Below are 13,183 nucleotides of genomic sequence, written 5' to 3'. Positions count from 1 at the left end.
GCCGGACCGTGCGCGCGCTGCCCGCGCCGCCCCTTCCCGCCGGCCGCCGCAGTGGTGTCGGGCGCGAGTGCGCCGCGCCCGCCGCTCCCGCCCCGCTCCCCCGGGACCGCCGCGACCCCCGGCACCCCCCGATCCTCCTCGCAAGGTAACGGGGGCCGCGGGGACGGGAAGGGAGGGGGGGGCGAAGCAGGCCCGGGGGCGGGAGGCCGGGGGCCCGCGGCACGTGGCGGGTCCCGCCCGCCGCGCACGTGTGCGGGGCGGGGGAGCCCGGCCCGCGCTCCCCGCGGTGCGTGGTTGGGTCCGTGTCCGTCCCCCTCTCCCCTTCCCGCCGCCGGCGCTCCGAGCCGACCCTCTCTCGTTGTCGCGCAGCCCCCCCCCCGCCGCCAGTCCTCCCCCTCGCACCGCCATGGCCGACGAGCTCGACTTCACCACGGGCGATGCCGGCGCCTCCTCCACCTACCCCATGCAGTGCTCGGCGCTGCGCAAGAACGGCTTCGTGGTGCTCAAGGGGCGCCCCTGCAAGATCGTGGAGATGTCCACCTCCAAGACGGGCAAGCACGGCCACGCCAAGGTGAGCGCTGCCGGCCCGGCTGCCGCGCAGCCCGCAGTGTGCGCTCCTGCGGCTCCCGGCCGGCCGACAGGGAAGGGTGTAGCGTTTCATTTGGCTCTGTGTCCCGCCTTTGCCTTTCTCGCAGCGGTGTCTCATCACTCCTGAGCTGGCTCAAGGGGTTTCAGTCCTAAAGCAGGAAGGATTGAGGATTGGGGGGTGGGGGGGGTGTTTAGTTTTTTCTCCCAACTTTAACTCGTTAACGCTTAAAAAAAAAAAAAGTTTTAACGTTCTTAGTGACATCATCAGTTTCTGTAGTGGGGGTAGAGCGAGTTCTGGAAGGGGGGCTGATGAAATCACTAGGGCGTGGTTGGGTTGTGCTGTCGCTACCCACCAGAGCACTTCTGTGTCTGCCCGTGCCGGCAGACTTTCATTATTGCAGTGTTAGAGCAGGAGTGCCCGTGCTGTGTTACATAATCCAGAGCTCGGCCGACACGCGTTACTCTGTGGGCCTGCTCTGGCCCTGTTCTGCCGCCTTTGCCTCGCAGCTTCTTTCCTTGTTCCAGCACTGAGGGAGGAGTGCCCGTGTCCCAGCAGGGCCGTCCTCAGCCGCTGTCTGGGGCTGCAGCCCTGCTGCCCAAGCAGTGGGCTCATGCAGCTGTCCAGAGCTTGGAGCAAGGCTGAAATCCGCCTTCATTCATTCATTCAGCCACACTTTAGAGTGGGTGTATCAAAGTTTAGAGACAGATCTGTTACAAGCACAGAGAGATTCGTAAGTTTCCACAACCTTGTGTGATATGTGTAGGGGAGTAGAGTATTTGGGTTTGTCCAAGCTAGAGTTGACCAAGCTCCTCCTAGTCTTCTCCTTTCTCCTTCCCCTTTTATTTATGGCTTGTTTTAATAGACAGATCCACATTTCTTGAATACAGAAACAGCTGTCAGAGGGAAAGGACGTGAAAAGAGCTGGTTGAACTGGTCATCTAAGCTCTAGCTTCAGCAAGCAGTGCAGCTGGCATAAAGGGAGGTGGGAGCTGTTGTGATCTCTGTGCATGACCACCCATTTTCCCTTAACTGCTTGTTTCTTAGAACAGCTAGATCTTAAAATAAACACGTTCTTAACCACTGTGAACTCTTAGCTTGCTGCTGTAAATGTACAGAAGGCAGTGGAAGATAACAGTGGCTGGTCTTGCTCTCATATAGGGTTTTTGTAGTGTGCTGTGGAAGGGAGCAAGAGGCCCTCTCTCGATGTGAGGGATGTTTTCATACCATAAGCAAAGGGTTGAGGCACAATCTGGGATTGCACATGATCTCATAGGAAACTGAGGGGAACCAGCAATACTTATAGCAATAACATCTTGCTTCTCTAGGACCAACAGTAACTGAAGCTATTTTTCTACTCTTACAGGTCCATTTGGTTGGTATTGATATCTTCACTGGTAAAAAATATGAAGATATTTGCCCATCAACTCATAACATGGATGTCCCAAATATCAAGAGGAATGATTACCAGGTGAGTTAAGAGTCACAGGAGGCTTTATACTCTTAGTACCACACACAAACTCTCATCATCCCCAAATTTGCCTCTCAGTAAAGTACTGTTGTCAGAATTAATGGGCCTTGCCTGTCTAGACATGACATAGGTGAACTCATGGCATTTATTGAATTGCTAAAACTGTCGAAACTCACTGATGAAGAGAGAGCTCCTTAGTGTATAAACAACCTCAGGTCAGAGTAGCAGTCTTTAAGCATGACAGTTAATAGACATAATTCATACCGTGCTTTTTCTGGCTATTGTTATAAGGCCACTTCTGGATTCTTTGTGGTACTGGGATCCTTTTGAATATGGAGAGAGGTTTTCCCTGCTAATAAGTTAATATTATTTAAAGGAGAACCAAGATCTCACATAACTAAATTTGAATCAAAGTATAAATTGTCATTTATAGTTTAACTCTTACATGGGGTAGATGAATCCCCAAAACAGTCCTAAATGGCATCTGATGTGAATTTTAACTTGCTAGAGTTTCTGCTCCTTATGGGGAAAGTGACTTTGGGTGATACCAAATAGTTTTGAAGTTCCTGAACTCTGCACTGAAATACATGTATGAAGGGAGCAACTTCTGTAAAGCCTTCTGTGATATGGTTGGTGAGCTTTTAAAAGCACAGTTCAGCTTGAGTTGTAAAACATTTGCTGTGTTCTCATTGCATTGGGGATAGTTCTGGTCAGGAGCTGACACATCCCCATAATCTGGAAAGCTGCAATTGCTTGACAAAGGCCAAATTCAGTGTTTTAACAAACAGTCTTTAGTGTCTTCAGGATAGCTAAATAAAGTGTGACCAGCCTGTCTTAGGGTTCAGACCTTCCAAGAAATTCTTAGTGTTATCTTTGTGGTCTTTCTCTATTGTTCTGGGATTCTAATTTTTTGGATTTACTGTTATGTGTTCCAAATTCCCCAACCTCCTCTGTCAAAATACCCAGGCTTTTTGGTTAGGCTGAAAACAGCATTATAAAAGTGGTCCAGGGCTTGGTGCATGTTCCCTAATTTATTAGTGTTTAAGGTAAATGATAGTATTTCACTGTAGAGATGGAGGTAGAGAAGTGTATAGTTACACTGTTGTGTGTTTTGTACACTTTATACAAGCAGTGCTGTTGAGTGAATACCATTCCAGTTATTGTTTCTAATTCAGTGATGAAGAAAGCTGAACCACTGACCTGGAAGCAGTACATTTCCTAAATCACACAGATGGGGTTTCTAGTGTCTCACCTACTAGGAAGTAACCAGCAGAATTCTGTTGGTTCTTGATAGCAGAATGCCTTTTGCTACAGTTGCCCTAACTCTCAGCCCACTGAACTTGTGTTATAAATGGATTTAAGTAAGGTTTTTAACTGTTACAGAGTACTAAAGAATTATTGTAACAGGTGGAGTTCACTGCCTTCTGCTTACATTAAGCTGGTGCCTGCTGGTGACTGCTGATGTTAAACTTCTGAAAATGAACCTCTCTTTGCAGCTGATAGGCATTCAGGATGGGTATCTCTCCCTGCTGACAGAAAGTGGTGAAGTTCGTGAGGATCTAAAGTTGCCAGAAGGGGATCTTGGCAAAGAAATAGAAGGAAAATTCAATGCCAATGAAGATGTGCAGGTAAGCGGGGAGGGCAGACAAGAACTGTTGTGGTTAATCCCACTTGATGGTACAGTGAAGAAGTCTTACTCTGATATTGACCACTTGTGTCTATTTGTGAAGGGTGGGCTTGAGGGGTGGGGATTGGTCCTTTGAGATGCAGGAGGACATTTGGACTGGAGCACTCAAAGGAGATGGGATAGATATGAAAATGTGAAAGTTTGTAACTTCTAGGAGCACTTCCTGTGGCCTGGGCTGGAGCTCACCTCTGTGTCTTCTCTTCCAGATATCTGTCATAAGTGCAATGAATGAAGAATGTGCTGTAGCCATAAAGCCTTGCAAGTAAAGAAGATCGCCAGGCTCGGGCAACTGCTCAGGTCTGGACAAACCACAGATCTATAAATTTGGTCCTTATTGTCACCAAAGCTCTGGCCTTCACAAGCAACCTCATTTCCTTTTTGAATTGTTAAAAAGCAGTGCTGGATTCTGGATTAGTGTTGCAGGCTAACTGGCAGTTTTCAAAATCACTGAGATTTTAATTCCTTAATTGTAACTATTTTAACATTCCTGTGGGTTTCAGCTATGGATCTAAGAAACCAATCAGGTGTTACTAGTGGATATATTTTTATTTGCTTGAGCAAAACAGTGTTTGTCTGTATGAACAGACAAAATACAGTATTCAGGGGCTTTTAGATAAGCTGGTAGGTATCTAGGATTATAAAGTGACCTAGAGCACAAATAGTATTTTTCTTGACATCTTTAGGTAGAACTGACAATAAAAGTAGCTTTTTTTTTTCCTTTTTTTAAAGCTTAAGTACTTTGTGGATTGGGACTCTTGCAGAACTGTAGGTGCCAATCACAACTTTTAGACCAAGAAACTCAAGTGATCAGAAATGCCAGCTGGCTTGACCAAGCCCCAGTGGCCATGTGCAACTAAACTGTATTACCTCTGTTTTCTTCTTTGCCAACTTGTTGGCTTATTGTAACGATAAAATGGTTTAAAAAAAAAAGCCTACCTGTGGTTTAGGCAGGCCATTGGAATATTGAGTAGATAAGACATAGATAGGTCAAGGGGACACAAAGGTGAGAATGGATGTTAAAGCTATAGACTTTCACTCGAGGCCTTTGTCAGACTTGAAAAATAAAATAGAAAAATGCAGTTCAATTGCTTTCCTTTATTATATTTATCTTAAACTATAAAAGGGTGACAAACTCCATGGGAATCTGTTGCAGTGCTTCCAGCTTTAGGTTTTAACCTTCAGGTTCAGACCATATTTTTGTAGCACAGGGACCACACGTTTTTCATAAAGTGGGACAAACTGTAGCATTGAGCCTAAACTAAATGCATGTGATTCTCTTTTTTTTTTTTTTTTTAATAAAACTATTGTATTTTCAAAACATAAACTTGACAGACGATACCGAACAACCATGGCTTCACTATAAAAGTAAATAACTTGCTACCTAGTTGGGGAATCTGGCTCCTGTCCTGGGGAGTTCTGAGTCATAGCAACATGCATGCATGCCTCTAACTATTTAGTGGCTTAACAAGGCTTCACAGCAATAGTTACGGAAGGATAACTAGCCTGCTCCTGTCTAAGGTGTTCAACTTGAATTCCAAAACTTGGTGACTCTTCATGAGTGGGGAAACTTCCTTAGTCCATGGCTCAGGCCTCTCTTCACAGCTGATAAATTGTTTCATGAACTTGCCTTAATGCTCAGTGGCTGATGGAGGATGACACGGAGCTGCCCCGGACAGCACGCACAATTCACACTACTTGGCAGCCAGGGTTGGACTCCATGCTGCTCTTAACTGCTTAAAATGTTTTCAGCTTCATAGTTTGTACTCTCTAGTCCCCAGAGGGCTCGTGGCAACTGTCCTGAGCTGCCCTTGGCCACACTGGGGCAGGGCTTAGCAAACCTTGGAGGTGTAAGGCAGGTGGCAAAAGCATGTGTTGTCCACAGACTTCCCACACCAGGGAGAGCAGTACCAGTGAAGGTAAAGACAGCAATAAACACACTCTGGTAATAAAGCACAGCTACCTGGGACACCTGACAGAGGTAGGACCTGCCACATGCTCTTGCCTAGCACAAAACATGTTGCAGGTGAGCTCTATAAATAGCACCTTGACTGAAATGCCAAAGCTGCTTTTAAAAGAAGCTCTAGATTGAAATGCTTCCAGAACTGAAGTGGATGAGGAATAGTTCAGGCTAGTCTGCACTGTGCTCCCTTCTGCCTCTCCATCCATCTGGTACCTGGAAGTGAGGCTTTGTTGGCTTTGGAGGTGACTGTAACCATTGCTGATGATGCTGAGCTGTGTGGTGTCACATGGGAGGTCACAGGTTGCTATGTCAAACTAATGCAAGTTCTAGCACCATATTACAAATACTTCCAATATGCTTGAGAACTACAAGAGTTGAATTTGTCCTTGCTCTGGTAGTGCTTTAGTCTATTTTCAGGTTCCTGTCTGTCCTCTAAAACCTTGTTGGAAGACAGGTTCTTGATGTCCCTGGCCCACAATCTGAGCAGCTACTCGGACTAAGCTCTGGGACCAGGGCTGGTTTAAGCCCTGTTCTGCAAGTGGAGTCCTGGCCTGACTGGAGTTTTCAGGTACTACAGCAATCTGAAGAGAGAGGTTTCATCACCTCCAGCTTGCTGGAAGAGCCCTCCTCGGGCTCTTTCAGATGTCCTTCTATTGCAACCTTCAGTTCTGCAAGATTTAAATGATTAAGTACTTCATTATAGGTTTGTTCTTATATACTTAGTTGTCTTTGTGAAGCACTTCAGACACCGTGGAAGTGCAGAGCATCATGCATGAAGTTTCCCATAGGTACATAAGCATGTCTTAAAGCATAATCTCCAAGTTTCAGTAAGGTTAAAAGTTGCTTCTAAATGAAAACATGTATTTGAAGCATTTTTTTTTTTCCAAAGTAAGACGCTTCAGTTTCCTGTCAGAATCGTTGCAACAAACTTTGTGATCAGTAGTCCATAGAGATGTGTATTTTTAATATCCATAACCAAGTGCTTAGGGAAGTTCTCCTTTCATAGCTTTACTTTAAAACAGATCTTACTGGTGTATTTGTTCTGTATTACTGTCTTAACACTTAAATTGTGTCAAAACCATAAACTTCTTATAGCTGATGGCAATTGCTTAGAGTAAAGCCTGTGAACACAGGGAGGTGGTGAGAGGTATTTCCACTCCAAATAATGCAGTTTTTTATGGCTCCTGTTCATTGAGTTTCTCTTACTACTTCACACAATTGGAAAGACTGCAGTGTTTCCTGCCTCATATGTTGGCAAGTAATACTTTTGAGAATTCAATAGATCCTTCTAATTTTTGCTTATAATGGTGGTTTTTCAACTGGGCTCTTGCTGATTGAGCCATGTTCTCAGGGCTGTTTTTTTTTAAGCTGAAGTTCATTGTTTCTCTTGCAGGTTTTTCTAATCCGAAGTGTACCCAGAAACGGTGCACTGTCTGTAGTTTCACAATACAGATAATTTTACATAATCTGTAAAGAAGTCAAGTCTGTTGACAGTTCTAACTCTTATGGTTACTGCAGGTCAGTCTCACAGAATTCAAAATTCAATAAATCCCACTTTTTTTTTTTTTTTTTTCCGGTTGAGTAATTAGAACATAGTTTGTTACAGTAGAGCTAAACTTCAGGCTATAAAGAGACCTCGTTCAGGATATTTCGAGTATCCTCTGGGAATGTTACTGAAGGTGTGGATCCTGGGGGGCTCGGCACGAGGTGGTCGGAGGCTCTCCAGCACCGTGGCCCTGCAGTATTTGGCATCCGAGAATGACTTGGGTTTGCTGAACTCCGAGGAAATGTTTGCTGTGCTTTGCTGTATCGCAGAACCCCTTTTGTCCTGTGCTGTGTGTTGTAAGCAAGCCTGGCCGCTGCTGCTGCTCCCGGAGCCCTCGTGGGACAAAGCCGACCCTGTAACCGGCCCCAGCCGGGCGCGGCGGCAGCTCCGGTGTCTGTTTGGGAAGCTCTGTTACTGTTCTCAACACCATGGAAACGATCAGGGGAAAGATTTGTACGTGTGTGTGCGTGTGTTTTGCTCCAGAAACAATAAAGGTGTCAGTGCTGTGGGGAGATGGTGCTGGTTACCGTGATGGGAGCGCGGTGGGGCTGCCAGGGGGCTTTCGCAGCCACTTCCAGGGGTGGGGGACGGGCGGTTGCGGTTGGTGTGGGAGGAAGAGGAAGGCGTGCGGCCGCGTCCCCTCCCGCGGGAGCAACGCCGGGCAATGCCACACGGGCTTCCTTCACGCGAGCCGCCATCTTGCCGGGAGCGCAAGCGCCTCCCGGCGTGCCCCGCGCGACGCCGCAGTGACGTCACCACCGCGGGTATAAAAGCGCGGCGTGGCAGAGCGCACTTCCTTTCTGCGGGAGCGGCGCGGCGGGAGCGCCATGGCGCCGGTGAGGGCGGGAGGAAGGCGGCAGCGGGGCCGGCCGGGGGAGCCGTGGGGCGGGTGAGGAGCCGGCGGCCGCCCGGTGCCAGCGGGGCTTTCCCGAGAGGGTTTCGTGTGGGAGGCGGCCGGGCCGGCTCGGCTCGGCTGCAGTGAGCCGCGCTGGCCGGGGGGTGGCGCTCCTGCTGCCGCGCGTGTTCCCCCCCGCGGGTCGGGAAGTTTCTTACGGCGCGGTTTGTTAATGGTCAGGGACTCTTTGGCGTTTCAGCAAAAGGACCGAAAATCCAAAAAGTCAACCTGGAAGTTTTGCCTTGACCTGACCCATCCTGTGGAAGATGGAATCTTTGATTCCGGGAATTTTGTAAGTCGTGGTTTCGCTCATACTTGTGACGCATAGTATAATAAATGCCTTAGTGCAGTAACCGAGTTACAGTTGAAAAGCTGCATTCTAAATGAGTTAAATCATCTGCTGTTCTTTAAACTACGGTTATTAAAAAAAAAAACCGGTTTTATAGCATGCTTCATACTTGTCCGTGAATAGAACTGTTTTAAATTAATTTCTGCTTTAGCACAGGGGTGATTTTTTTTTATAATTATGTGCTGTAAAATATTTTTGCATTCTAAATATTTCTGTCAGGACATAAGTAAATGGTGGTTTTTAATGTTGCTTCCTGACTAGGGTCCCTTCCCTAGTTCATACCTAGGGTGCCATTCCCTAGTGTTCTATTTCTTTACTGTTGAAACAGGAGCAGTTCCTAAAGGAGAAGGTTAAGGTCAATGGGAAAACTGGAAACTTGGGCAACACCGTTCACATTGAACGTCTGAAGAACAAGATCACAGTGACATCTGAGAAGCAGTTTTCTAAAAGGTTGGCACGGGTGTCATTCTGTTACGTTTGTGGGGTTTGAACTGTGGGGTGTTGAACATTAAACCAGAGTGATTTGGCTTGGAGAGATCCTTACAATCACCAAGTCCAGCCATGAACCTGACACTGCTAAATCTGCCACTAATCCATGTCCCGTAAATGCAAATTAATATTCAGCTCTTGCCTGCAAAATGAATTCTAATGAGTGTACTTCTGATACTTGGAGAGGTGTTAGTTTTAACCTTCATAGCACTTGTAAATATTAGTGAAACGTGTAATTGAAACAGATTTATTATATCAGATATTTAAAAGTCGCTTTTTAAAACTCAAGGCTTGATTGCTAATTAATGTTGACTTAAGCATATTAATAGACATACTTTATACAGATCCTTAGCAGTGTATCAGTGGAGGATGGACCTTTAAAATAACACTGAATTAATATAGTGGGTGGCTGTTCGATTATTTAATTGGTTGTACTATAACAAATGTGTGCATGATGTGGGTTGTTGCAAACAAGCCCTTCAAGCCTTAAACTGTTCAGTTTGTTAGGACAAACAAGAGCTGAGTGCACTGATGGGAGGTACAGATCCTTCCCTTTGTTTGCTGATACAGGTGCAGCAGAATCTGTTGTGTTAGACCAAGGTTTAGAACCAGTTACCAGTGCTTTCTGGTTACTGGCATTTTACTGTGGAGACAAATGAATAATAAATCCGTACATATCTGTAGTGAAAATGTGCTTTTATTGCCTGTTATATGTGAAATTTTTCTATTTCTGGGTATAATTACTGTGGTACTGCCCTGCTCAAGACATTGTCTTGGGTAGAGCGCAGACAGCATCAGGGGGTGTCCAGTGAGAAGGCTTCTAAGGTGAAATTCCTGCTTTTCAGGTACCTGAAATACCTCACCAAGAAGTACCTCAAGAAGAACAACCTGCGGGACTGGCTGCGCGTCGTCGCGTCCGACAAGGAGACGTACGAGCTGCGCTACTTCCAGATCAGCCAGGATGAGGAGGGCTCGGAGTCCGAGGAGTGACCCAGCCTTGGCTTCATGCTCAGTGCAGAGTACAAAAGACTAGAACATCTATTTATAAGAACACTTTAACTTATTGGTGAATAAAGATTTTGTACCCTGTTGGACAGAGCATGGTTGGGTTTTCTGGTATTTTTCTTAAATTCTAGTTAGAAAACAGCACGGGAATTGTTTGATTTGCAGTTTTCCTTCCACTGCCAGGAGTCAGCTGTTCAGTTGGCACCAGTGAAAGTCCCAGCAGGAAAAAACTGAGCCTTTTGCCCAGTACATGTATAGGACAGTTAAATCAATTTTTACTCATATTGGTACAAATAGTTCTAGAGCTTGTGACTGAAAGTACCAGCTCCTGTGAATTTATGTGAAGATAATGGCAAAATATTTAATACAAGTTTACTTCTAGTTAGTTTAGCTTAAAATAGGCTTGCAAATGGTAATTTTTTTTTCTCTGTGATTTACCTCATTCCCTAATGGCTTGTGGTATTCCTGTGTGTGACCACAAGTCAAGCTGGAGGACAACAAAGATTTTTTATGTTTATATTAGGTGGATAAATAAGGAGGTGGAGACAAACCTGATCACCAGCAATCAGCTAAAACATCTTAAAGAAAGGACTGAGATGTCCTTCAATATAGGCAGTGCCTGAATCCCATAAAATCTCCGCAGATGTTTCTCTTTTTATGGTGTATTCTACAGTACTTGCATTAGACTTCTGGGATTCTTTCTTTAAAACAGCTATTTCTCTAGTACAAGTCGGGTGTTCTTCACTGAAATAACTCCATAATTATGAACTAGTTCTTCATATAATATCAAGAGAGATTTGTGGTTTCATTATGAAAAAAAGTGTGAGATTGCACTTGCAGTAACTTGCATTTAGATGCTTTTCAGTGCCATGTAGTATCCTCTCTTTGTGATTAATCAGAATATTTACTCAGGTTCCAATGTGCTGGTGAACTCTGGAATAGGTAATGCCATATTTGTTCAATGTCATAAACCAGGGATACATCTAGACTCTGATACTGAGCTTTGTGCTTGAGCAAGTCTGGTAGTTGAGGCTGAAGTGTGCTTGCTAAATTGTTTGATCTCTGATGATTTTTGTTTAAAATTATATCAGCATTGTTTTTGCTGGCAAACCTTTCAGAATTAAGAGACTTGGCAAAGCACAAAACAATGCATTACAGTCACATGATACTTTTGTTACCTAAATCTAAATGAGAATTACAGAAAGGGAAATGAATTTTGTCTACAGGCTTTTGGGTATTGTTTGTCATTTTCCAACGTGTTTGAGCAGCTGTTCCTGGAGCAGAGAGAGGAGAAGCAGCAGTGGAGTAACAGCTACTTGTGCCATGTCTGCCTCACTGGTGGTTTCATTTTGGTGCTTCAGAGGTAGCAAAAGGAAGGGAGCAGTGTGTGGCTGCAAGACAGGATGTGTTGGACTTTATATGCTTCAGTGGAAATAAAACAGCACAATTCCTGCCCCAGTCTGGGGCACTGGGTAGTGCTGCCTTGGAATTTCCCATTGGAGGAAAACCAAGCAGTAGTGAAGCAACAATTAAGGGTGTTTTTCTTCTTTTTCTGAAAATCCCAAAGATCACTAATACTGTTACAAAACATTTACAGTAATTAATACTGTGTTGAACAAGCCACGTTTTTCATGGTAAAGCTGCAAGTATTTCTAAAACTCATCTGTTTCCTTTGCTGCAGGAAGTTAAGCAGAGGGCCTGACTTTACAGTTCCATTTCAAAACCCAGCCCCAGCTGGTGTTTCAGAGCTGTGCTTTTATGTGACAACATATCCTTTACACCACACTGACACAACAAACCTGTTGTGGTTAAATGGAACAAGCACCAACAAAAATCGGAGCTAATGGGATCACGCTGCCTTGTTATCCTTCCTTTCAAAGCAGGCTGGCAGCCACGTGTGTGGCTGTACAGCCTAGCAGACACAGATTGTCACCAGTGAGAGGAAAACGAGGCCTGGGATTGAAAAAGCAACTTATTTCAGAGCTGGGTTTGGAGGAAAACCACTAAAGGGCTCCCTGCAGGTTTGTATTACTCCCTGAGTTCATCTGCAGTGAGGATGGAGGGCAGGAATTCCTTTTCCCAGTGCTTGAAAATGTTAAACTTCGAAAAAGCAAAAATCTGATAACAACTGTGGATCTAGTACTGAATAAATATACTAAATTTTTTCCTTTAGATCCAGCCAGGCATTTTTTGTCCTAGTGTTGCTGCCCAAGCTCCACTGGGCACACCCAGAGCTTCCCTTCCCAAGTGTGGATACTTTTACAGTTCTTCTGCAGGTAGGACTTTTATCAGGTCATGGTGCATGTATGTGTTAGGCATAGAAATCACAAAAGGGGGTTTTAAATGCGAATGGAGCTTTTACAATATTATTGTTAAATGTTTAAGGGGGAAAATAGCTGGAGTCTACAAATGAGACTCCAAGCAGCACCTCAGAAAAATAGTGATTCTTCCATAATATGCTTTTGCAGCTGAAGTGGCCAGGTGTGATGCGGGTGGCAGGCAGCAAACAAAGTCTGATATTGTTCAAATGTAAATTTATGCAAATTACCCGGATTCCAGTTGAAGCAAGGTTTTTTAAAAGCCAGAGGTCAGTGTTTCTGTGATTTTAGGCGGGCAATAACTCAGCCAAGTGCCTGCTTTGCCAATTGTTTCTTTCCACCAGAATCTGCTGTGAAGTCACCAGTTTTGTTCACGTTTGTTTTGAAAGTTAAAAGACCCCAAACAGCTTGATCACGCACAGGACTGACTGTAGGAATTTTCCATGTTTAGTGCTGGACAAGAGCCCAGAAAAGCCCTGCTCGTTGGAGGGCTGGGCTCTCCTCAGAGCAGCAGGGATGTGCTCCTGTGTCAGCCACGGGATGAAGCTGCTGGGAAAAATAATGCACCCACAGCATGGAGGCTGCACAGGTGGCAGCAGCTGCACAGGTGCCTGCTGCCACGTTTGGTGGCCACAGAAACGCCCCAGTCCCAGATGATGCTCAGGTTGTTTTAGGATTTCCAGAAGGGGTAAGCACAAAATCCAGCAGGAGTGAGTGCTCCAGGAGCATCACTTTGCCTCCACCCAGCTGAGAGCCCTAGTCCATCAAGCCAGAGGTTTAATTTGGGAAAAGGAATAATCATTGCAAGTCAAGTCTTAACTTCTTTTTGCCAGGGCTGAGATTAAATGTGCGAGATGGTATTTCTTGTTGGGACTGA

At 45.3% G+C, this 13,183-nt stretch overlaps 2 protein-coding genes across 3 annotated transcripts; both read left to right on the top strand.

Moving 5' to 3' along the window:
• Positions 1–79: 79 nt before the first annotated feature.
• Positions 80–7,758, top strand: EIF5A2 (eukaryotic translation initiation factor 5A2). The gene is made up of 5 exons (XM_053985971.1): positions 80–145; positions 370–571; positions 1,953–2,057; positions 3,554–3,685; positions 3,951–7,758. Exons 2-5 carry the CDS (start codon positions 407–409, stop codon positions 4,008–4,010), a joined length of 462 nt encoding a protein of 153 aa, XP_053841946.1. The 5' UTR covers positions 80–145; positions 370–406; the 3' UTR covers positions 4,011–7,758.
• A 227-nt stretch (positions 7,759–7,985) lies between these two features.
• Positions 7,986–10,082, top strand: RPL22L1 (ribosomal protein L22 like 1). 2 transcript variants are annotated; one of them, XM_053985974.1, is made up of 4 exons: positions 7,986–8,086; positions 8,345–8,437; positions 8,823–8,944; positions 9,829–10,082. In XM_053985974.1, the coding sequence occupies exons 1-4, from the start codon at positions 8,078–8,080 to the stop codon at positions 9,971–9,973; spliced, it is 369 nt and encodes a 122-aa protein (XP_053841949.1). In that variant the 5' UTR covers positions 7,986–8,077; the 3' UTR covers positions 9,974–10,082. The 2 variants fall into 2 exon arrangements, with proteins under 2 accessions (XP_053841949.1, XP_053841947.1); XM_053985972.1 differs by lacking the exon at positions 7,986–8,086 and having other exon boundaries at positions 8,235–8,437.
• The last annotated feature ends 3,101 nt before the right edge of the window (positions 10,083–13,183 follow it).

The sequence above is a fragment of the Vidua macroura genome, chromosome 10, assembly GCF_024509145.1.
Source record: "Vidua macroura isolate BioBank_ID:100142 chromosome 10, ASM2450914v1, whole genome shotgun sequence".
NCBI classification, from domain to species: Eukaryota; Metazoa; Chordata; class Aves; order Passeriformes; family Viduidae; genus Vidua; species Vidua macroura.
Note: the sequence above shows the minus strand (reverse complement) of the source record. Positions and strands in the feature narration are given on the sequence as shown.